Source organism: Bidens hawaiensis, unplaced genomic scaffold (genome assembly GCF_021521415.1).
Source record: "Bidens hawaiensis isolate Kalapana, Puna unplaced genomic scaffold, B.hawaiensis_p1.1 tig00053337_1, whole genome shotgun sequence".
In the NCBI taxonomy this organism is placed as follows: Eukaryota; Viridiplantae; Streptophyta; class Magnoliopsida; order Asterales; family Asteraceae; genus Bidens; species Bidens hawaiensis.
Genome location: NW_027499613.1, coordinates 63,479 through 88,409, shown reverse-complemented (window position 1 = coordinate 88,409; position 24,931 = coordinate 63,479). Strand labels below are relative to the sequence as shown.

At 35.4% G+C, this 24,931-nt stretch overlaps 2 protein-coding genes across 2 annotated transcripts; both read left to right on the top strand.

Moving 5' to 3' along the window:
* Positions 1 to 15,232: 15,232 nt before the first annotated feature.
* LOC143600084 (bark storage protein A-like) lies at positions 15,233 to 16,964 on the top strand. The gene is made up of 5 exons (XM_077077870.1): positions 15,233 to 15,464; positions 15,701 to 15,768; positions 16,036 to 16,191; positions 16,300 to 16,539; positions 16,626 to 16,964. Exons 1-5 carry the CDS (start codon positions 15,242 to 15,244, stop codon positions 16,962 to 16,964), a joined length of 1,026 nt encoding a protein of 341 aa, XP_076933985.1. The 5' UTR covers positions 15,233 to 15,241.
* A 1,653-nt stretch (positions 16,965 to 18,617) lies between these two features.
* LOC143600086 (uncharacterized) lies at positions 18,618 to 24,487 on the top strand. Its single transcript, XM_077077871.1, has 2 exons — positions 18,618 to 18,689; positions 23,792 to 24,487. The coding sequence occupies exons 1-2, from the start codon at positions 18,618 to 18,620 to the stop codon at positions 24,485 to 24,487; spliced, it is 768 nt and encodes a 255-aa protein (XP_076933986.1).
* The last annotated feature ends 444 nt before the right edge of the window (positions 24,488 to 24,931 follow it).

The window sequence follows — 24,931 nt, the reverse complement described above, 5'->3', positions numbered from 1 at the left end:
TTCGTACCTCTATTTTGAATTAGGAAATGAAAACTAAAACATTCAATCTGAAAATAGTTTTCCATTTTCCAAGCTGAATTAAAAATAACTTTTGAACATCAAAAAAACGTTTAATTTTCTTATTATGAATAAAATTCAATTACTTCTCTACAAAAACAAAAATTATAAAAATAAAGAAAATTCTCAACATATATGAACCGGTTGATTTTAAATGGTTGGTGCAAAAGCAATGTAAATCAACTCAAAACCGATAAAAATACCGAAGATGTTTGTCTCTACCAACGGTGAGTTACTCATACCGCTCTTGTTTTTAAAACATCAAATAACTTTCTTTTCTTATGTAAATAATGTATAGTAAGAAAAAGTTGGATCTTGTATAAAATGATAATTTAGAATTGTAAAGAATAATCATATAACAAAAAAATCACGGTGTTGCTAGATACAATTAGATAAAATATTAATTTTGTTTCATATTATGTATGTAAGTGTTGCTAGATACAATTAGATAAAATATTAATTTTGTTTCATATTATGTATGTAAGCCTAACAAGTATATCGTTGAGTACTACGTGATCTATCCATGACCTAGTGGCCTAATGGTACAATGCAAACTGTAATGATATTAAGTATCACACAATGATGCAAATATATAAAAGATCGGTTATTTCCAAAGTGTTAATCGTGTATTTTCAATAGGGTTGGTGGCCTGTCGGCAAAGAATAAACCTTCAAAACATCAAGGGGTTAAAAGATTATGGGCTCAAGTCTTTCGGATAATAGAAATTTGTTGTTAAAAAAAGTATTACTTTCCAGCTAATCATTATATGTTGCAACGCTTAATAAATAGGAAAAAGAAACAGCTAACTTCTGAAACAGTTTCATTAATAATCCAAAATTAAAATCTCAATGTGAATGATCACACTATGATTAAACAATCGGTAATGATTTGTGACATTTGAATTGATAAACAACTAAACATATAAATTCAATGTAACGACTTTGTGATGATTTGACAAATGCTACATATAGCTAGAAAGTAGAGCTGTGCATTGATGTCTAACTTTTAAACATCAAAGCATATGGGTCACATTCTTTGGGTCCCAATCAATAGGTGGACCACTACGTGTCATGGGCTAGCTTTAACCTATGCCTTGGCTCCATAACTTGCAACTTGTTTTTGAATTAATGAATTGATGGTGTCTACCCTACAAGTTAAACGTGGCTTGCTTAGAACAATACAAGGGCCCTTGTTAGCTAGCTATATGATAATTGTAAATGACATTCGAGTCGTGTATATAACGGTAATTAAGACCGTTCATTTGTATCACATCGAATTTTCTATCATCTTTATGCATGGGGGCCCTTTATTAACTTGACGAAAACTATTCCAACCTTTTGAAGAAAATAGCACGTTCCAAATGAAAGATCATATTTACATATGGATAATTCATGTATTCATATTACTTTCTGGTTTTTTATAACAAACTTTTTTAATACCTATGTTCCATCATTACTTTGCACTTTGAAACACCTTAAAAATGCAAGAAAACTAATTTGAACAAAAGTGACAAGAGCCTTTATTACTTGAAAAAGAAAAAATCAGACTTCATCTTTAATAGATAGAACCACGTAACACAAGAGAATCGTTTAGTTCGGCATGCTGATTCGCCCGTTCGAAACAGGAGAATAGTTTTGATAGTCGTTTATGTCATAATTTCAAGTCTTGAAGGTAATCAACCAAACCTTTGTTTATATGTTTATTGTATAATGCAAAGTATAGTTGGTGATATGCATTTGAAAAGTTATATTCATTTTAGTTAAAGCCACTTAAAGTCTAGTCCGTGTAGTTGTGTGTTTATAAAATTTGATGTATGATTACCACTATTAAAAATCGTATTTAAAAATGTGTGTAATATTTATATGTGGTTGGATATACTAAACAAAAGACTTATAAGGTACTAGATTTTAGAATCTGCTTTAAGAACATGAAAGATTAAGCTGACCCTTATTGCAGGTATGCATAACTGTTTGTACACATTTTCACTTTTAATTAAGAGAAAAATTGTTATAATTGTTTCTCAAATTCGAAAAATTGGAGTTGGGTGAGCTATAACTGAAGAGCAGTAATCAAAGGCATTGGATAGTTTAGTTGGTCATGCACTCATGCTGCTTCGCTCGTTGAAAACAATAAAAGAAATTTGACATTGATTTATGTTACAATTTAAAGCCCTAAAGGCAATCGACCAAACCCTTGTTTAAGGGTTTATTCTAACTCTAGTGCATGTGACTGTGTCTTTTTAAAATTTAAGGTATGATCGTCTTTAAGAGGAATCATTTGAAAATAATTTATGATAATCATATTCATAATGTTAGGATTCTAAACAAAAGGTCCCCAATTTACGAGTACGTTTTAAAAGCCAAAAAGGTTAAGCCGGTCCTTATTGTAGGTTTGCTTCATAAGTTAGTCACTTCTATACATATTCACGTTTGAGAGAAATTGTTAGAATTGTTTTATTCCTCATTTTTAGACCGAATGATAGTAGTATCATCCAACGTTTGAGTTCTTATTATATTAATCCAACGTTTGAGTTTAGAGTGCATAAAGTCCAACTTCAACTTTAATCTCTTAAGTTCACCAAAGAAACATACAATAACTTGAAGCATTTAAAATTTACACACTTAAGAGTGGTTACAACTAACATTCACAGTTACAACTGTCTTCCATGATTAATCGTTCAGGATTTTTTTTTTTTTTTTTTTTTTTTTTGTTAAAGCTAGCTATCTGAGTAATTGTTGAAAACGATAACACAGAAAGAATGAAGAATGAAAAGAAAATTTTATTATTTTAAAATAAAAAGTTACTAATACAAGAAACAACTATATACTCTCACAATTTGCTTAATATGAACTAATCACAACTTCAAGTTTATAAAGTCCTTTATTGTACCACTCTTTTCTTAGTATTCATATATGGTCCAAATTCAAATTTACACAATAATGAAGGTTACAAATGTAGTGTCAAAATGATGGGAAAACCATCTCACAACTTTCAAAATATTTGGGTTAATCATGCTAAAATACAATTTTTTTGTTATTGCGTTTGTAAAATTTGATTTTCGATTGTAACATAATTACGTTTTAATAGCAAACGATCGAAATTGGACAGTCGCAAAAGTGTACAACTGTTTTGCAACTGAATCTAATTTGCTGGTTGCTAAATTTATGACTGTTTCCTTTTCAGTTACAAAATGATTACAAACTTTTTGTTTTTGAGTGATTTTTTCGGCCGTAAATACTGGTCGTAATTGTCTAGTTTTCTAATACGATTGTATGGAATGATATCGCGTGGATTGGTAAAAGGAAAACTGGAAAAGTATGTTGCAGTTTGATAATAATTATTTTACCAAGTTAAATAAAAAATAAAGTATGTAATATACAATGAAAAAATATACTATCATATTATATTTTGATGTAATTAAGGCATGGATTTTCAGATACGTTACCCTTATTTTGTCTTGTAGGGGTAGGGGCACCCCAATGTGACTATAGGGGTAAATGCCTGTTGTGGCATATGTTTCCATCTTGTATCTATGATAGGGGCAACACAGATTTCGTGATAAGAAATCTTGAGATATTAGCGAGACTACGTTAACTTAAATAACCGGTTACTTTTCACACAACTCTAGCATGATTTTCTATTTTTTTTTATTGTTTTGAACGATGTTTGGAGCTATAATCGTTCATACTAATTTTTACGCTCTATGTTTGATTCACCCAAGAAACTATTGGTAAAAGAAACCTACCACTGTGTGAAAACTTCTTGAGTTGGGTTTTAAAACATTAAAGATTTCAACTCTTAATCATCACACTCATGTAATTAGACCGGAAGGGCAATCGTGTGTTTTTCTGAACATTTAACGCTACAAAATCTAGTATAGCATAGTGTGCAAGGTTTCATTATTACTTGGAGATTAATTAAAAGAGAAAGCAAGTACTCCCACCGAGAATTATTCTAACAATTAAAAGCAAAATCTTTTAGGTTTTTGATAGTTTCATTCTATGGGCCAGAATCCTAAAGGCACTAGAGCAATTTACCCATTAATTAATGTGTAAGTAACATTAATACCTTGGTCAAGTTTTATTCGTATATCTTTGAAAATTTCTTTCTTTCTTCTCAAGAGTAATCATCTCTTGGGTTTATTTATTTACTCTTTTGAACGAAAGTTTGGAACTACACCAAATATTCTGATGAGTTTTTCTAAGACGAGATTGTCCATACAAATTTTAACGATGTAGGCCTGACTCACCAAGAACACATCCAATTACCATTGTGTGAAATTCCCTCGAGTCAGGGTTTTAAACTTAAGTACTTTTAAATATCTTAAGTCTTAAACCGGCCACCATCCCCATGCCAATTAACCAGATGACGAATTTTCGATGCCTTTGTTAATGACTCAATGAAAATACAATATTGGTGGGAAACTAAACCTGTGAACACAAAATGCCATTTTTCATGTTGTGAATAATTGAAGGGATCATTATCATATCTATACCATAATAAGGTTAACTAAATTAAATAAATAAAATTTATACACGAGACATACAAGACAAAAGAAGACTGTCATAACGAAACTGCTATTTTACTTTTCAAAAGAGAAATATTTGGGCAAAAAAGAAAAGAAGAAGAGCAAATTGGACATATAATAGTGAAAATTATATATTTCTCGATGAGTTGAAGGTTAAATTGTGATTCCTTCTTTCTCTAGTAGCGAGTCTGACTTTACATAAATTATTTCTTTTGACCATGCACAGACTTAATTTCAATAATCTCATACGGGAATTTCACTTGAGTTTCCAGTTTTGCCTTCCACTCTTTTTAGTATCTACCGCACCAGAGGGAAGTGAGAAATTGGCAACACCTTAACGAGTGGGGAATGTTGGGATGTGTTGCTTGACGTAAAACATATAGTGGACTTTTTCTGTCTTTTGTTGATTTCTACACAGGCGTTATGAGTAAGATGATGAGCATCAAGAGAATGACCTTGAGTTCTTTCATAGGAATCCATTTTATGAAAGATCCTCGCTTTCGTGTTTTGGTGGGTCTCTGAGATCCTTTTGATGACCTATGTTAGACTTTTTTTCAATATCAAAAATTCAAACTTGTTTTATACCTAGTTGTATGTACTTGGTTTATCACGTTTTCAAACGTGCGTGGGCAACTTTTCCAGGATTCAAATTCTAGCAATAGGAAGAGGCACTACCATATATTTTGTTTGAATATTCGTAACTGAACAAACACAAACCTAATGGTATAACAAGACATGTGAAAAGTTATTCATCCTCAAGTAGTTGAGTGTTTTAGTCACATGACAGATAAAATTTAGATATATAAGTAGGTTTAGAGATGTACAATGTGAGCTAGCTAGCATGTTTAAAAAGAATCTGGTTGTGGATATAATTTATAGAGTACATATCTCGTGGAAATTGGATGTGGAAAACAAGTAGTAGCGTACAAAGATACCATCATTACGCACAACAATTACGAGCAATCTTAATTTATGGGCCATGTAAGTATGTTAAACCAATATATATTTGTCATTTTATGATGATAGCCCACGTAAAAACATCGCGTTCAAGTGTTTTAACTGCATAATCCATCACATGTTTTTTTCCGAACTCATGTACATGAAAATGCAAATGAAAACTTATTTTGTTAAAATTAAAAACAAAGTAAAATATAATGGTTCCTTAACATGTTTTGGTAGTTTTAATACTCATCTTCTTTGCACTCCATTTCAATTTTTAGTTAATTAATGAAAACTTATTTCTTTAAAAAAATAAAACTAAAAAAATATATGATAAAATACTCACCGAACAACCCATATGTTAGGTTATGCATTATGCTTCACTCTTAACCACTCTAGACCATTCGTCGTATCAGGTTTTTTTCCACGTATCCTTCAATTACCCCACCGTCAACACTATTAGTGGTGTTTCATAAACCATACCATCCTGGCTTAGTAAATTTAAGCTCTTGTGAATATTGTTGACTAGGTGCCCCTACCCAAGAGTGACTTGCGGGAAAACGTCAATATCCATAATGAAGCCCACCACATGCCCTACGTGCCATGATAAGCATTTACTGTAGAAAATTAATGTTGCGTCATATAGAGAACCATAGTTTTAATGTATATGTCGGGATAATATTGTAGCCGATTGGTACTCCTATTTTGTGGTGCCCCCTACCCTTAATGTCAAAAGCGGAATAAACCACTAAGTGAATAGTATGTAATCAGTAATATGGTAAACTACCACATGTGTCTCATGTATGCCCCCGAATCATTTACTAGTTCTAGATTTTGCTGTTTCGGCACTCATAGAATAAACGCGATCACCTTGTATGTACGTGAAACCATTTCTTATTGTATGTACCATGGAGATTATAATGTAGATGATTGCATTTTTCACAAAGAAAGATTAATCTCCATCTACCGGCTGATTGATACCATGGAGATCGATCACGGTTTAAATGTATTTGTCAAAAGACTAAAGTTAGAGTAATCATCAAGAAATAAATGTGATGACCGGCCGGCCGAACTTGTCACTGTGAATAATAACAAATGATAGAAATATATAGTTGTAGACATGAAGACAGTAATTTAATATGTTTACCGAAAATGTGTGTTTCAAGTTTACATACAGGTGAAGAGAAAAACTCAACGTAATAGTATAATACGTTAAATAGTTACATGTGACTTAAGGTTCTTATTTTTTAAAGGTTTAATAGCATTTGGTGGGCACAAATTCCTTGCTTAAGTTCATGGGTTCATATTAATATTTGACTTAGTTAACTTTTATTTTTAGTTTTCATGTCAATGGACTTGTACTTATAAGACTGAGGGGTGTGGGGGGCTCTAATGGGGGCTTTAGTGGGGGCTCCAGCCAATAATATTATGACGTGTGGCAGAGAGAGAAACTGGATAAGGGGGGTGTTGGAGCCCCCGTTGGAGCCCCTGGCCCTGGTGTGGGGGGGCTCCAGCGGATTTTTTTTTATTTTTTTATAAATATATTCAAAAACGTATTATTAAAAAAACTCATAAATTATTAAAAAAAACACACATTAATAAAAAAAACACATTAATATCTAAAAATAAAATAAAAATAAAAGTACTAAAAAAAACATTATTCTTATTCTTCGGCTTGGTCTTCTTCGATCAACCTCTTTCGGATACGTTCCTTTTGCTTTTCCATTAGCATTTGATCGACCGGATTTAGGTTACTGAAGTCTCTAGTAAGGAAGTCCAAATCTCTCATTCGACTTTTTTCCTTTTTGTCATTAGAGGCCACCTCCATGGTTTTGTTGAATTTATTGAGGGATTCAACAAGATTGGCGATGTTTAAGGCTTCCCCCTCAGCCGGTTTTTTCCCCTTGGCGTCCCTTCCTAATGGCCGCCTCCTCGGCGGTGAAGACGTTTCCTCCTCCGCAATGTTTAGGTCGAATCCAACGCGGCAATCCGACCCGATTGAAGTGCTATACGCTCCAGACGAACTAGTTTTAGTCCGTTTCGGCCGTACTTCCGCATCAACGTCCGGCGCCACCAGCTCAACCCACTTGGAACACCTTTTCAACCTCTCCCACAACTTTAAATCGTCCCACGTCTTCACCGTCCCATACCTCCGCAAACACTCCTGCTTCCACTCTTCGACCGTGAAATTGTAAACCGCCAAATCATCACTGCCACTTGGTCTCATACGACCGCTGTTCCTGTTGAAATGATTAGTAAACAAGCCGACAAATTTTCTGATTTCGGACCACCGACCCGAAATTATATCGGCGTTCCGCTCTGTACTCCCAACGAGCGTATAGAACATCTCCCTAACCTTTGTCCAAAAAATCTTGCTCTTTTGGTAGTCGGCTGCAAAATGAATAAATAAATTAGATTTCCATTTAACTTTTTTATTTAACTTTTTTCTTAAAAATCATTTTTAAAAACGTTAAAACAATTACCGCAACGCCGATCCTCAGAAATGACTATCCAAGCCCGACACAAGGCTTCCTTCTCATCCAATGACCACGGAGTGGTTTTCCGTTTCGTCCTCGGAGTCGAAGCCGGTCCCGACCCGTCCGTTGCAACTTGTTTTTTCCGGTGGACGCGTCTTCTTGGTCCCGTAGCTTCACCGTGTGATTCTTGTGTCTCCGGAACAAAAAAGTTAGGAGACGGTTGTATGTTGGATGGTTGAAAGCCGGATGATTGTTGCGGCTCCGAATAAAACATCGGTTGGTGCGGTGACGACCATAAATCGTCGTCAATATAATCTGAATCTAGGTTTGGGTACCAATTTCCAGCCATTTTTTTTAAAAAAAAGTTGGGAAGATGGGTTGATTTTGGGTTTTATTTTGAAGTTGTGGTGATTGTTTTATGTGAAATGGGTTTTATATAGGAAAAAAAACTTTCTTTTTAATTAAATAAGAGCCCAACGGCTCATTGTATATGTCCAACGACTAGCAGCACACTCCCCTATGTCACTTTACGCTCTCCTCTGCCGCTAACCCCATCACGCCTGCTTTGTTTTTCGTGCTCGCGCCCCGCTAGCGCCCGTCTCGCGCCCCGGTGGTGTGGTGCTAGCGCCTGGGGGCGCGAGCGGAGGGGCTCTAGCGCCCCCGTTGAAGCCCCACACCCCTCAGCCTAAATGCTAACTTATAAATTCAGAAAGCTAATTTGATAGTTATAAATTTATAATCATTGCTGCTTGATCTTAAATCTATGTTATATAATTTCATTATTATATTTTGTAACTTTTGTTTTATATACAAATCATATTAAAATGAAATATTAAATATTTCGAGTATTGTTTAGTACATATATAAACGTTCTTCTACAATGATCTCATAATCTCCACTGTGACTTAACCTAGTTTTTCTCATAATTTATTACGTAATTTTTTTACATATACTTGCTATCAACTTTATAAAATTTGAACGAAGTATAACATCAGTGAAAACATTTCTTTGAGCTGTAAAAATAATCCAAAACAATATATGTTAGTATGGGTAAATTAAAAAAAGGTCTTTCGAGTTTCAACATCATGGCATGTGGCCATCTCCCCATGACGAACTGTGACGCTATACGGTCTTCCCACAACTGTACGCTAGTGAATATATTTTCAACACTATGTACTGTCTTCTTTTGTTCTTATGTATCCCAACAATCGACCGTTTTTATATCGTGTTGTATTATATAAAGCTCGTATACAAATTAATATTTATCTGATGTAACAGTTGAATCACTACAAGGCTAACGGCTCATTGTCTCAAGTTACGTATATCTTTTAAAACACTCTTGTATTTTTCTAATATTACCATTTGTTACATTTACTTTTCATAATTAAATTCAATTTTATACCAAACTAATTTTTTTAATTCGTATTATTTAATGCGTATTTTGAAACTAAGACCTCCACGTCACCCACGAGTGTCCATGGCCCATGAGTTAGCGTCTTAGCGATCCTATTAGTATAAACCCGTAATGGGCTCTTAATTGTCTTCTTTTAGTTATTAACGGGCTTGTCACTGAGCGTAGTAAACATGTAATTGGGCTGGACTTTTATAAATTAATTGGCTATGGTTAGACATCTAATTTAAATAAAAACCTTTTAAATTTTTTCTTTAGTTGAGACCATGATTGTTTGTCTTTAGTTGAGACCCCTGTGGTTAACACTAAAATGCAGTTTGCGACTCCCATTTCAAATTTATATCATGCATGCCTTATATAAGCATATGTACATACACATCCATCCATCCATCCATGCATGCATGCATACATACATACATACATACAAAACAACATACGTAGAAATATACATATGCAAAGATGCAATCGGAATTCAGATATACTGACACATGCAATTAAAGACACAAACATACATACACATTCGACATACCAAACATATCTATGTTACTCTTCTACTACACAGTTCATAGTGTGACTCGATCTTTAAAGGAGTATTTAACACATCAAGATACTATTGGACTAAATGTTTTTGTAATGTTATGTAAAATTTAACATATTACACATGTAACGAATTGATATAATGTATCATGTATTATAAAAGCCAACTTGGTACAAAAATAAAGAATTTAAATAACCTTATTGATCGAGTATATAAAATTAGAAGCTTTAAAATAACTTAGAAATTTAACAAGCAATTATGCAGCTATGACTATATCTGTAGGTTGTCAAAATGTCAAATAACTTTTTGTAAAAGTTACACTGATTTTAAATCGGTTAAATATGAAACTATTACTGAAACTATCAAACTACTTGTATGCGTAATGTTTACTAAGTAACCTTATCGAGACGAGTTAATTACAAATATAATACTCATATGGTGAATGTAAACTAGTCGATGACCAGGATCTACTCGTAACGACTAGTTAGCCAATCAAACTAACCATTCCGGTTAGTATTTTGTAAAACTAACCGGCTCGATGCATTTGATAATTATCAAACGCATCGTCGTGGTTAGTTTGATAAACTACTCGTGACTCGTAAAGTTTTAGTATCTACTCGTCGCGACTAAAGGATTTCTTATTTACTCGTGGGCGTTGATTACGAGGCTTTAAACTTATTTAATTCTTATGAGTAGATGATTAGTGAAGCTGATCGTTATAGTTAGTTTATAGACACGCGGAAAGTTTTAATTAGTTATACAAACTACTCGTGTGTAATCATAAACTATTCGTCACGACTATTTTATAATACATATTTTAAGAATTTGTTGGAAATGACACATAAAACCTTGAAAACGTATTTATAAACACTTATTTTAGAAATTTTCCCAAAAAATAATATCTAGGTGGGCCATGACCAGGTCACCACCAAACTAGCTACCTACTTCCTTAAGAATGAACAATTTCATAAATATCTCAAAAGGATCTTAAATTTTGGTATTACGAACAAAAGTCGTAAAAGTCTTAACTCGTTGAGTGATTATTCACAAACACTGCCATATATAACCTTAAAATATGCTTAGGAGCCTAATTTGTAACCGATACACGTATGGAGCCCAAATACGCTACTTTATACAATCTCGAAATATGCTTAGACACCTTTGTCACCTATACGCTAATATTTTTTGACTTTTTAGCAACCTCATAGCCTAAACACACTTCCTCATGCACCTTTGAAATACGCTTAGACACCTAAATTTGTGGTCTATACGTTAGTACCTCGGCATCTTTGGAATGTAAGACTGTTTTTCTTTACCTATTTTTATAAAATCTTTTAATTTGCTCACTTGTGTATATCACATTCATTCAAGTAATTATGTTTAAAAGAAGTGAACTGATACCAGCCAAAACCTATATACATACTAAACCTAATTAATAATAATAATAATAATAATAATAATAATATATTTGATCATGCATCTATAACATATCTATTAAACTAAGGTGCTCTTTGTTTTTTAAGAAGTCCAATGTCTGCACTCGGTGGACCACATCTGTAGGTATCTGTACCAAAAGAGGTGGACCAAACAACCTCTGCAGTCTGTAAAAAAAAGACTGTTTGTTTTTTAACGTCTGCAGAATGCTAAAATCAAACATAAATTTTTAAATAAGCTGGAATTTAAATCAAAAAGTCCATTAACATCGAAATTTAAATAATAGTCAAACAACACTGAACTAATATTTATAAAACCACAATAACACTTTTTTAAATCACTTGTTCCGTACTTTGCATAAACAATGTTATTTGATAGATGACGTGTTTAAAACAATGTTGAAGGTAAATTGTGAAAGTTGAGAACAATTTCTCTTTTATATCTATTCTTTATTTTGCTAACATATAAAAATATACAACAAAGATAAAAATACAAAGAAACTTGTTTTAAAGTAAAATATTATATTCAAAAACATTATTAGATGTCAACAAAACCCAAGCCCAATTCATCATATTTTAAAGCCTAAATGTCCAATCCTTTCAATCTCGTCAAATCTCGTAGCATTATTTCTTTAGCAGAAACATACATGACCATTTGTAATATGGATAGAACACATCAGTAGACTGCTTAAATAAATGCTAAAGTCTGTAAATTGCTAAAATGAACTGCTGGTGGTGTATGAAATGTGGTAGTGGGTGGTTGTGGTGGTGGTGCTGGATGGTTATAATGGTAGTGGGTGGTTGTGGTGGTGATGGACAGTGGGTGGCGGTGGAGGGTGGTGGACGATGGTGGTAGACGGTGGTGGCGGTGGAAAGTGGTGGGTGGTGGACGGTGGTGGTGGCAGGCGTTGGGTGGTGGTGGTGGATGGTGGCGGTGGTGGTAGAAGGCGGCGGTGTTGGTAGAAGGTGGCCGACAGTGGTGGTGGGTGGTGGATGATGCGGTGCGGACGGTGGGTGGTGGTGGTGGCGAACAATGGGTGGCAGTGGTGGTGGCGAACAATGGATGGCAGTGGTGGTGGAGGACAGTGGGTGGCGGTGGTGGGTGGTGGACGATGGTGGTAGACGGTGGTGGCGGTGGAAAGTGGTGGGTGGTGGTGGACGGTGGTGGTGGCAGACGTTGGGTGGTGGTGGTGGATGGTGGCGGTGGTGGTAGAAGGCGGCGGTGTTGGTAGAAGGTGGCCGACAGTGGTGGTGGGTGGTGGATGATGCGGTGGCGGACGGTGGGTGGTGGTGGTGGCGAACAATGGGTGGCAGTGGTGGTGGCGAACAATGGGTGGCAGTGGTGGTGGAGGACAGTGGTAGTAGGTGGTGGTGGTAGTGGTGGTGAACAGTGGGTGGTGGTGATGGTGGACAACGGCTGTTGGTAGAGTGTTGTGTTTTAACCTTTTGCAGACGTTATAAGATCTCAGAAGTGGATGAGCCAAATCTGCATCAAGAAGAGCTTGCGCAGACGTATTTTAATGAAACGTTTTCGAGAAAACAAATAATCTGCAAATGGCAATGTCAGCACGACATAGACAAAAAAGGTTGAAAAAACCTTTTTCAGAAAAAAACAAATACCTAAGTCGAGTCTTTTTCATGTGAAACATGCGTAATACGTATCCGGATTGTATATTGAAATTTGAGCATGACAGATCATATATCATATTATATGTTTACTTTAATTTTTTGAACATGTACGTGTCTTTATTGAGTAACACGTTTGTTTGTTATATGCGTTTAAAGAACATGAAATTAGTTGTTTTTTAGAGTTTTAGAGACAGTTTTAGGAGAGAGCCCTTTGCTAACCTTTTGGTTTATTTTCCATACCCTCTAATTATCCCGTATTTGACACCTACATCAATAACCCACATATCATAAATTCGTTTATTTTTGTCAAAACTCGAAACCTTGATGTACGCTACTGTGTTAGTCCACTTTTGTGCAAGCATGAAAGAATAACGAGAAGGATGTGAAAAGGAAATGAAACATACTAGTATTAGAAAGGGGCGGAAAACCTATGTATATAGTTACCGTGGTAATCGCATAAATGAGCAAAACTAAAATATTATATCGATCTAAAACTTGTAGGAATAATATCATGACTCATCTGCATAGTTTTATTATTCATTAAAGCATGATTAGCATCTAACCTGCCTAGCTTTGAAGCCACTTATTCCTGATTATTTTTAGGCCATACGTAATAATTAATGCTCTTTAAGGGACAATTTCCGTCACGTCATCATTATTTTAAGCCAAGAATCAATCTAATGGTTAATGTCTATTCAATCATTACCATTTAAAGTCACATATAATTTTATTATGAAAACACCCGTGCCTCTATAATGCCCAAGGGATGATGTAATGGCTTATCCCCCTATAATGCTCCAATATTACAGATGGTCGTTCCTTTGAACCTTAGCCTTGTTACAAGTTTAACTTATTTAATGATTTCTTGATGCTTGCATCATTTTTTGATCGGTAACGATTTGATTCGTTTGCAAGCTTATATTATTTTACACTTAATAGTACATACTATGTTTATTAGTGAATTGAAAAATGTGAGGTGTGAAAATGTGTATGATTGATTTTAAAAACAATGTTGCATTATACGAAGCATCTCCATAATTTTCAATAGATTATCCATTATTGGTTTAACTCTATTGATCCTTAATATTTCATATATGCGTCAAACTATCCATGTTTTTGGATATTTGACTCGTATAAAGGGTGGTTGATGAAGAACAATTGATACTGAAATTTAACCGGAAAAAAAACTCAAAACTTCGTTTATTATTATTTTTTTTATTATAAAGCTATGTGTATACACCACTAGTGATGCTCACATGGCACGAATGGTCTCACACGAACACCGCACTGCCCCCCCCCCCCCCTCCGTCTCGCTAGTGACGAGGTGAGCGTGAGCATGGTCACGGAGATCACTAAGTAATGGTATTTTTTCTCTCACTCTGATCACTTCTCCCGTACAAAATAAAAGAAAACCCTTAATGTTACTATCTTGTTATCCATTGCCATATTCCATTTAGTTTCCTTCATTTCATCTCGATCATCATCGTCAAAATACATCATCTCTAACTCTTTTTTATTTTTATTTTAATATAAACTTGAGTCTATAACTACTATAGTTAACCAGAGGCAACAATAATTACATGAAAAAATGAAGAAACATATTTTCTTATACATACACACACACACATCTATTTGTTTGTGTAGAATATTATATCGTGTCAAATAATTTCCGTCACACGAACCTATGAGAATCTTGGTATGGCTCGAATAAAGATCTTGTATATACGAATCATATGACCCTATACAGGTCATAAACAATTTGTGGGACTTGGCTAGAAAGTGTTCTTGCCTCTATCATTAGCTCGGGACCCCTATAGGAGCTCCGTCACAACAAAACTGACACGTCTTGTATGCTGTCAGGTATGGAAAATTCAGACGAGTCGTATGTATAGGACTCGTATGCAAGTGTCTATAAAAGTGGGGAATGCCATCCAAATAGCAACACCCTAGAAATTATCATATTTTCTAATAGTAAACACGCATACAAATTAAGATCCTGCCATGTTTTTCAAGAAGACTAAATCTCTTTGTTTAATAGTTGTATCGATCGCGTAATAATACATTTATGATTAATATTTTAAGTGATTGGAGATAATTTATTAAACAACACATGCATGTGTGAATCATGATTCAAACTAAAGAAATTAAGAAGCCCTCAACTCTATAAATATGATTCAGTCTTATCCCTCAAGTACCAAGTCCTCACTAGCTAACTTCATCTCTAAAAAGATGAGAAATGTTACTTTGTCTATTTTTGTTGTTTCAATTTTGCTTATAGTTTTGCTGCCACAAGAAGGAAATGGTAAAAGGATTGGAGAAACCAAAAGGTTGATCCACAAAGCTAACAGAAAGGGACCATATATAGGCATTGTGATCCCTAACCTATTTGAAATGAACCCTCTTCTCAATTATCCCGAGTACAAGTTTAGTAAACTCGTCATCGATGTAGGAGGTATGCATATATTATAAACACTCATGATTGACTTACCACAAGGTTTCCCATAAATTGTAAAAGTGTAGGTATACATGGTAGTGTTTTTGACATCACATAACGCAATTGTCAAGTTATTTAAACTTGTGAAGACGTCGAGTTCTGGTGTCAAAATTCATTTTGCCTGACTGATAAGACGTTGACATTCATACCTTTAAGGTGTTTGCTGCTCATTTGATTTGGTATTGTTTGTGTAGGAAGGAGATTCCGGTTTGGATCAATTGGCCAAAAACGAGTTGTTTTGGTTATGACCGGGTTAGGCATGGTACGTAGATTGATAATGTTTTCCAAGTTATCATCATATATTGAATTTGATGACTACTAAACAAGATGTTCCTAATCTTGCATGCTACTCGTTATAAAATAATTTCAATCTTGTAAACACTCATTCTAATTATAAAAAAATGTGGAATTTGAATTCTGTGATTGATTAGATAGGGACAAGTTATGAAACAAAATACAAAATAGAGTGATTTAAAAACTCAAAATTATGCATATTTTAATTATATTTAATTGTGTGCATGCACAATAGCTTAATGCAGGAGTTACAACACAGTTATTGCTAAGTTTGTTTGACATAGAAGGAATTGTACATTATGGCATAGCTGGAAATGCTAACCCTTCACTTAATATTGGAGATGTTGCAATTCCTCAATATTGGTCTCATTCTGCTCTCTGGAGTTGGCAGGTAAATTACAAACTTTTATATTGTCAATTGTAACAAAAAATAATGAGTTAAGATAATAATTAGATCTATTTATTTTTTATGTTGGAACATATTTTTTATATATTGTAGAGATATGGAAATGGTCCAGAAGACAAATTACCCCTTGAAGACAGTGGAGATTACACACGAGACATCGGCTACCTACACATTGCAAATTATTCGACCAATATTAAGTCTGATAATTTACTAAACAACATTTGGTATCAACCAGAAGAAATCTTTCCGGTGGATGGAACACGGGAGGAAAGACAACACGCGTTTTGGGTACCTGTTGACTCAAGTTACTTCAATCTAGCAAAAAGTCTAGAGGTAGTTAACTTAAACCTTAAATAATGACGATTAATTGATTTTAGAAGATACTAACACACTTTTATGGAAACATAAACCATATATAGTCGTCGCTGAAGTTAGAAGGATGCTTGAATGTGACAACATGCTTATCTACTCCACCAAAGGTTACTACAGTTGAACGAGGAACAAGTGCTAGCATTTACCTAGACAACGCCGCCTACAGAAGCTTCATTTATGAAAAATTCAACATTAGTCCCGTGGAGATGGAAAGTGCCGCCGTGGCTCTCATTTCATACCAACAAAGGGTGCCATTCATTGTGATTAGGGCACTTTCTGACTTAGCGGGTGGAGGTGAACACTCCAATGAGGCGGATACGTTCATCACTCTTGCGGCTAACAATTCTGTCAAAGCCGCGGTGGAGTTTATTAAGTTGATCCCTTAAGTTTCCTATGATAATTTGTTCCTTTGTTTAGGGATTTTTAATCTAGCTAGTTATAAAATTGTAATAAGTTACACCCTTTGGCATTACTATAATAAAAGTTGTTATATATTGTAGTTTAAATACGATGGTTTGGTGCAGCAAAGGGCCAATTGGTTCTCATTGTGGCACCAGTTTGGTCCTTTTAATTTTGATTATAGTTTTGTTTTTTATTTTTCATTTAGTTTTTTATTTTTTGTTATTTTATAAAAAACAAAATTTTGATTTTATTTTTTTTTTCATTTAGTTTTTCTGTTTTTTTATTTAAAACAAATTTAGTTGTAACATTTTGTTATATACTAAGTGTTGCACCGTTGATTCCGGCCAAATTCGTGTTTGTTCGTCACCACAACACACAGTTATTTTTATGTTCGTCATGGTTTTGGTTTTAAATATGCGACTTTTTCGTATTTAGGTGTTGAAGTTTATTTTCGATGCCATAAGCCGATACCGAAATAATAAAAGTAAATGAACTTATATTTTTTATAGTTCCCGCACTATAACCCAATACCAAATTACGTTCTATTATCGCATGGATTTCGCTTGCTTTATTACAAGTCAACATTAATACAATTGTAGTCCCTATTCACGTTTGGCAACGTACGGGGCAATCTACCTTGTTTTGATAATTATAACTTATAAGCATTTGTCCCTTAAGCCCTCACACTTGTATCTGGATGACTCAAGCCCGTATTGGTACAATCCCTCAACTTTGTAATTTCATAAATATAACCTGATCATCATATTAAAACAAACTAACATTAGTCCTAATTTTGTTGAACTGTTTCACAAAATATTTAGTGCATATTTCAACCCCTGCCTTTTTTCAAACAGCAAACAACCAACAAGTCGAATTTGTTTTCTACTTATATATCTGAGTATGCACTTATGTTATAACTTAATCTAAAACCCATATGGTATCAACTATCAAGTAAGTCTCAGTTATATTAATTGATTTTGTTGTGATTCAATTTATAACAAGACCGTTGATAGTGGGCGTTAAAAACATCGGAGCTAAAGCCACACATGCACACTCGCGCCTTCCAAAGTTTAAAACAAAAACCAACCCCACAACCAAGGCCGCCAAAATGGAAACAACCCATATGGGCGCTTTTGTATTAACGGCAAAGCGGCTTAAGAGTGGGGCCACAATCAATTCTAACAAATTAAAATTCCCTACTCACAATTTTTTATATTAAGAAAAGATTAAATAATAACTGTGTTTTTAGTTAAATTATTACGTATATTTTAGTAAAATATTAGTGAGTGTACGTTCTACGTAACATTAACATGATGAGACGTTTTTAAATTTTTAGTTAAACCACTACACATGTTTAATGGTATAGCTACTTAGTTGATATTAAAAACTAAAGACTAGTTGCAATTTTGTCTATCATTCGCGTATATACAAAGGATTTTGCATTGTTTTCCAATCAAGTTAAGAATAAAATATATTCACACTTGCCCATTGGCACATGCATCTACCATAAATTCAACCATGTTTCCTTTTAAATAATACAATATTTTCAAATTTATTAATTTCTCTATTTTACATATCAAGGCACTTAATTTTCCCTTTGCAGGTGGAAATACATAAGCTTTGATTACTTTACAGCAATGGGTCATCAAAGTCAACATAAATTAAAGCACAAGAGATTAGTTTGGCTATTGGCAGTGGTTTTTGGTGTGGTAACTATGAGGCAGTACTTTGAATATCCATACGTTGGTGTTACATTTTCCTTGTATTCTTTCAGCAGCCATCAAGTGCTAAACTTTAAGCAAGTGAATCAAGAATACGAACATGAGATTTGTAAAATTCTCTGCGACTCTTTTATTAAGAAAATGACAAACGAGAAATACTTAATAATTAACTAACACATTGAACGTAGGGTATATATAAACCCACGGTTCCAATCCTACACTAACTCAAATACACATTTGAATCCAAAACAAATATGATTAAATAAAATAAGATTAACTTATCTTATAATAATAACCTAATTATTATATTATATATTCTCCAACATTCTAGGAGCATTCAATTTGGTCTGGTGTTAGACGCATTTAACACTCCCTCTCAACATCAAACCTCTTATAATCATGACACACATGAAGCACTTCGACTCGAAACACCCCGTGACACAACGCAACAGGTCACGTCTTCTGGCTTCGGCTCAAGTGTTCAATTCCAACACTCCCTCTAGGTTCATACTTGTTCATCCAAGGTCTTTCCCAGCCCACAATACTCGTATCTCTTTGTACTTGATTCTTGCACGCCTTCCTTTGATCATCCAATTTGTTTCATGGTCATATAGACCAACTTTATCATTTACCAAATTAATTGTTCCATCCACTTTGTCTGGCTTAACTCCATTATGTGGCAATGGGCTTGTATATGTTGATCTAGTCAAACACCCACAAAGAACCTTTGGTATAATCATCTCCATCTTACAACTACAACAAGAACACACTTGTTTCTTTGGCTTCTTCCTAACCAACAAAAGGAATAAAAAGAATTTGGCTCCAAGCAACTTGAACACACAATAATTGCTTCTTGATGAACATACATGCTAATCACATGAATACATGATCCATTTCACGTGGGCCTTCTGGGCCCACTAATATTTTTCTCGAGAATGTAACAGTAACCAAATTTCTCCATCCTTCACAACTGTTGTCCAAACCACACCACTCGTGACTCGCCTCGGTCTTTGGTTATGAACCACCACCACCTCTGCGATGGATTTCTCACTTCCAAACATCACTTATCACATGTTGCCTAAATCATCTTTGACGCTCACATTCGAACACATTGTTCGTACACGCCGATTTAGCCCCCAATATCACAAACGAAATTACTGAACGTGGTCTCCCATTTATGGTCCTAATTTGCTGCCCAAAACCGCTACTATTTGGTACCACTTGACCACTGATTTCAACACCATAAGAGGTTCCATGCGACTTCCAAACACCTCGAATTGAGGCAGCTCCGTACGCCATGACTTGGTCATAAAACCGAACCCGAAAATCTGATGTTTCTATCTCGTTTAGATACCCCCGCAACGCTACTACACAGGACTGTAGGGTCATCGATCCAACCCTAAACTACCTAACACACATATATTATTATCCCGACACACGATCATGGCACAACATTACTGCCTGACACATGGAGTTTTAACCATCCCGACACACGATAATGTCACATCATCAGTGAAACCTTCAACAACTCGATGAACACCAAAACTAAGTTGACATACAACCTCGTTGCACTCCGTTATACCGACGGACGTTAAGATTTTCAAGTGGAGATCAATAACACAAAACATAAACACCGACTAACAGTAGTTGGAAAGCTTTTCACCTTTATTCGAATAAAAAAACAAAGAACCTGAACTAGAATATTATTGACAAACAAAATAATTTTTCTAACAGTTACCAACTTGCCATTGAAAAAGCTTCACCACTTAAAAACCCATGTTACCATGCAGCCAATGTTCACTAGTTGAAGACAATTCACCAAATTATTGAATCATAATTATTATTTATCATAATCTTATTTATACATACAATCGGACGCCGTATTCACCATAAATTGATCAATAACAAAAATCGATCATCATCTCAATAAGTTCTCGCCAACACTCAAATTGAATTCATACTGCGATCCGAACACAGACACCTTCGATTGATAACGTACTGTGATCGAAACCTGGACACCCCATCCATCATAAATTTACCGCGATCGTTTCCGTTCCAAAAAAATCAAACGCTACTTACCTTTGTTATATGAACAAGAAGTAAAAGAATGGGTTGGACTATGCGTTACTTGGCGTGAAATGCTAAGTAACAAGATTTAAGGAGTGGATAATTATAAACAGTTAAATGTGCTTAGATTTAATTGTTAGTATAATTATTATGTCCTATTATTTAGCAATCTTAGTTGTAGTCTAAACGTGATAGGTTAGATTATAAATACTCGTGCTTTGGGGTTAGTGATTGTAATTGAGTTTTGTGAAGTTTTTCAATAATAATATTCGTGTGCGTGTACATGTTCAATATCTGGTATCAGAGCGTTGTTAAATCGAAGTACCTGGGAACCGGCGTGAAGGTCGGGTATGTGCAATTGAAGGTCGGAGTAACCTGTGACGTGAGGGAACTCCCACCGACGTTCGTTTCCGTTTTGATAACTAATCTCATAATCTGAGTGGTGATCGAAGATGCTACCAGGAAGAAAACCAAATTTTATCCAATCGTAATTTATTGGGTTGTTCTTTGTTTTGGCGGTTAGTTAAAAGAATAAAGGTGAATTCTTCTTGTCAAGTGATCTGGAGAAGACTTTTGAAAATTTACGTGGACGTCTTAAAATTATAAGTAGTTATTGATATGAAGTATGGATGATTCTTGGAATTTGTGAATCACTACTTTGGTAGCAGGCATACTATCTACAAACAATTTGGTGGAGTGTGACATCATCGCCTGGGATAGATCATAATCCAATTGTGGATTAATACAGAACCTTTTATTATTTATCCATTAATAGTTGTGTCTCTTTGAAACTGAAAGAAGTGTTCGGATCAGATTTGGAACCGGGCTTATTCGTGTAGGCTAGAAAAATTGAACCAGTTACACCAAGGTCTTGTTCGAAAACTTACAGCCGAAGAAAAAAGATGGGTGACGCGAACCAAACAGGAAAAGAAACGATCTTCGGGTCGTTTCAGTGTCTGCGTTTGATGAAAACGAACTACACGATTTGGAATATGCATATGGAGGTTTTCATGGAGTTTGGGATGTAATTAACTCGGGATCTAATGACGCTAAGAAAAATAACATCCCGAATACGCTCCTGTTTCAGTCAATTCCCGAGGAACAATGTCACAGCCCCCGACCCCTATATCCTGGGAGGGAAGCCGTGAACATTGATTGGTGGTATCGGTGTTTATTAAATTATTTTGCAGCGGAATATTTCATCTGAACCGTAGTTAGGAAAAATGATCAGAGTTATAAAAACACTATAATTATTATTATGATAAACCGGGAATTTACTCCCTTTTTTAATACAAACATAAGTTTTATAGGGTTAAACCCTAATTTACAAAACACGTTTCTTTATTCTGGTGACAAGCCACTTATTTAAGCTGGAAGCCCGCAGGCATCATTCTTTTGTCTCTAACAAGTCACCTGAAACATGTTTAAAATATTTGATCAGCAAGAAATACTGGTGAGTACATTCATTTATAAATGACACATTTTACATTTACAGCATTAAGATGTTTTTACATCTGCCTGCTTACAAATTACCGAAAGTTACTTGTCACTCGACCGTATCTATGACTGTGGTCATATTACTTATTGGCTAACACTTGTCCAATAAGTAACGTGTAATAGCCCAGTAGGCAAGCCTTGTATACAAAACCCCACAATACCAGTATTAACCATCCCGTAAGTCTACAGAGATTTAATCACTGTAATGTATTTAAAATACTTTTAAAATATATTTGAAAACATTTAGACCACTTGCCATGAGTTTTATAGGTTTTGAAATTATCATGACAATGTCGGAAAAACAGTTGTCTCACGCAAATGTGAGTGGATTAAAAACTCGAATGTCTCACATTGCAAGTTTATAATTAAAGAACGCCTCTTGGTATTAAGAACCTAGAATAAACACAATGTAGTATACCTAGATTAGTATAAAACCAATAATCATAACGATAATCACGAGAGTAGAAACTTTACACGATGGCACAATGTCATACCTTAACTGGCAGAGCTTTTGGATTCGTGTATATTTCTTTCGATCGGATAGGATATTGTTGCGATAACTCGGTATTATACTATTAATATATTATTATGTGTGTGTGAATTCAGAGAGAAAGAAAGATTTTGTGCGAATTGTGAATGTCCCGTTTGCTTCCTATTTATAGCTGATTTTGGACCCCATCGCGATATGCGATGGCCATAGGCAAAGGCGTAGCGTATCGCGAAGAACCTTATAGCCTTGCCTAATCAGCCCTAGGCCTGCTACGTGGAACGCCACGTGGCAGGCGACGTGTCCCGCCTGAGTAACCTCCACGTCGCGATACGCGATGGGTTACCTTGACAGGTCATCGCGTATCGCTACGCCGCAATACTTATCGGATAATTTCTACGTCATCGCGGTACGCGATGAGGCTAACCCAAACCTGTCGCGTATCACGATGGGAGGAAAAATCTTAATTTTCCACAAAAATACTAAGGCGGCCCTTAATGCGGCGATGCGAAGTGCAAAGTGCGCCATCAAAGCGCCACATTGCGACCATCGCACTTCGCCCGAGCCCGTGCGCGTGCGCGTTCGGGTGCTTCGCACCCTCCGCTAGGACCACTGGGTGTGATATGTCTTATAAGAACATTAATATATAAATTTTCTTCTTTATACAGAGCTCACTAGTTTTATAATCTAACAATGTGGGACAAAGACTTACAATCCTATTTATACCATGGTGGAATCCTCTCCTTTTCTTTCCTCCACCAGTGTGGGATGGAATTTTCCTTCTTTTATTTCCTTTACTTTTTATTTTATGGTTTGTTATAAACAAATTCTTCTAATCGGTAATTTTAAATTGGCAAAAGAGATGTGGGATGCCATAAAGTCAAGAAATATCGGCGCGAAACGTGTGAAGGATGCTAGATTTCATACGTTAATACACGAATTTGATGGTTTGATGATGAAAGAAATCAAAACCATTGACGAGTATGCCTCGAGAATAACCACGATCTCTTCTAAAGCAACCACACTTGGGCTCCTGTAGGAAGAAAAGAAGCTAGTTCAGAAATTCTTCACAAGCCTGCCGAGCCGGTCTATCCAAGTTGTAGCATCCCTCGAGCAAGTCTTAGACCTTAAATCAGTAGGTTTCGAGGATGTTGTCGGGAGGTTGAAGTTTTATGAGGAGCGTATCAAAGGGCACGTGTTGCGTTCTGAAGAAGGTAATCTTTTGTTTAATAATTCAGAATCCTCTTCGAGTTCGAAGAAGTCTTCACGTGAATTGAGTAGGGGGCGCGGGAAAGGTTTGAACCGAGGACGTGGTAATGGACGTGGTGGTGGACGTGGCAATCAAAACCGTGATTCACAAGGAGGGTCCAACGAAGGGGATAAACGAAAGGGTAAAAAGGATTACTCAAAAGTTCAATGCTTTTGTTGTGATGAATTTGGTCACTTCGTTTCGAGGTGTCCGGAACGAAGGAAAGAGAGGCAATCACATTTGGCCGACGCAAAAGAAAAAGATCCGTCCCTCTATATGGTGCAATGTGTTCAAGAAAAAGTGTACTTGAATGAACAAAAGGTTATACCAAAAGATTACGGGGATGGTTCGAACGAACAAGACTTGTGGTATTTGGATAACGGAGCGAGCAACCATACGACGGGTAATTTATCCTTTTTCTGTGAGTTAAATAAGTGTGTTGGTGGCAAGGTTAAATTTGAAGATGGGTCTTCTGTTGATATATAAGGGAAATGGTCGATATTGCTAATCGGTAAAACGGAGGAGCAACAATTATTGGCTGGCATTTATTATATTCCTAGTTTACAAAGTAATATTACTAGTCTTGGGCAAGCAACGGAAAGTGGTTGTGATATTCGCATGAAAGACGATTACTTGTTGATGTATGATGATCAAGGAAAATTGTTGATGTGGGTTACTCAATCCAAGAATCGTCTTTATACGATTAAATTAAAGACGGGGAAACCCGCGTGTTTACAAGCCCAGATTGATAACGATAATTGACTTTGGCACGCGAGACTGGGACATCTAAATTTCGAGTCTATGAAAAAAATAGTGAAAAATAATATGGTCATTGGAATGCCAAAAGTTGATCAAGAAAAAAAATTTTTGACTCGTGATTAGTCAGGTAGCAAACGAGGAAATCGTTTCCGAAGTTGGCGACTTTTAGAG

Excerpts from the sequence above, each read along its gene's own strand:
- LOC143600086 (XM_077077871.1), top strand. The coding sequence starts at position 18,618 with ATGGGTCATCAAAGTCAACATAAATTAAAGCACAAGAGATTAGTTTGG. Across the intron at positions 18,690-23,791 it reads TGGCAGTGGTTTTTGGTGTG|GAAGAAAAGAAGCTAGTTCA; the intron begins GTAACTATGAGG and ends GGGCTCCTGTAG.
- LOC143600084 (XM_077077870.1), top strand. The coding sequence starts at position 15,242 with ATGAGAAATGTTACTTTGTCTATTTTTGTTGTTTCAATTTTGCTTATA. Across the intron at positions 15,769-16,035 it reads TTATGACCGGGTTAGGCATG|CTTAATGCAGGAGTTACAAC; the intron begins GTACGTAGATTG and ends CATGCACAATAG. Across the intron at positions 16,540-16,625 it reads ATCTAGCAAAAAGTCTAGAG|TCGTCGCTGAAGTTAGAAGG; the intron begins GTAGTTAACTTA and ends AACCATATATAG.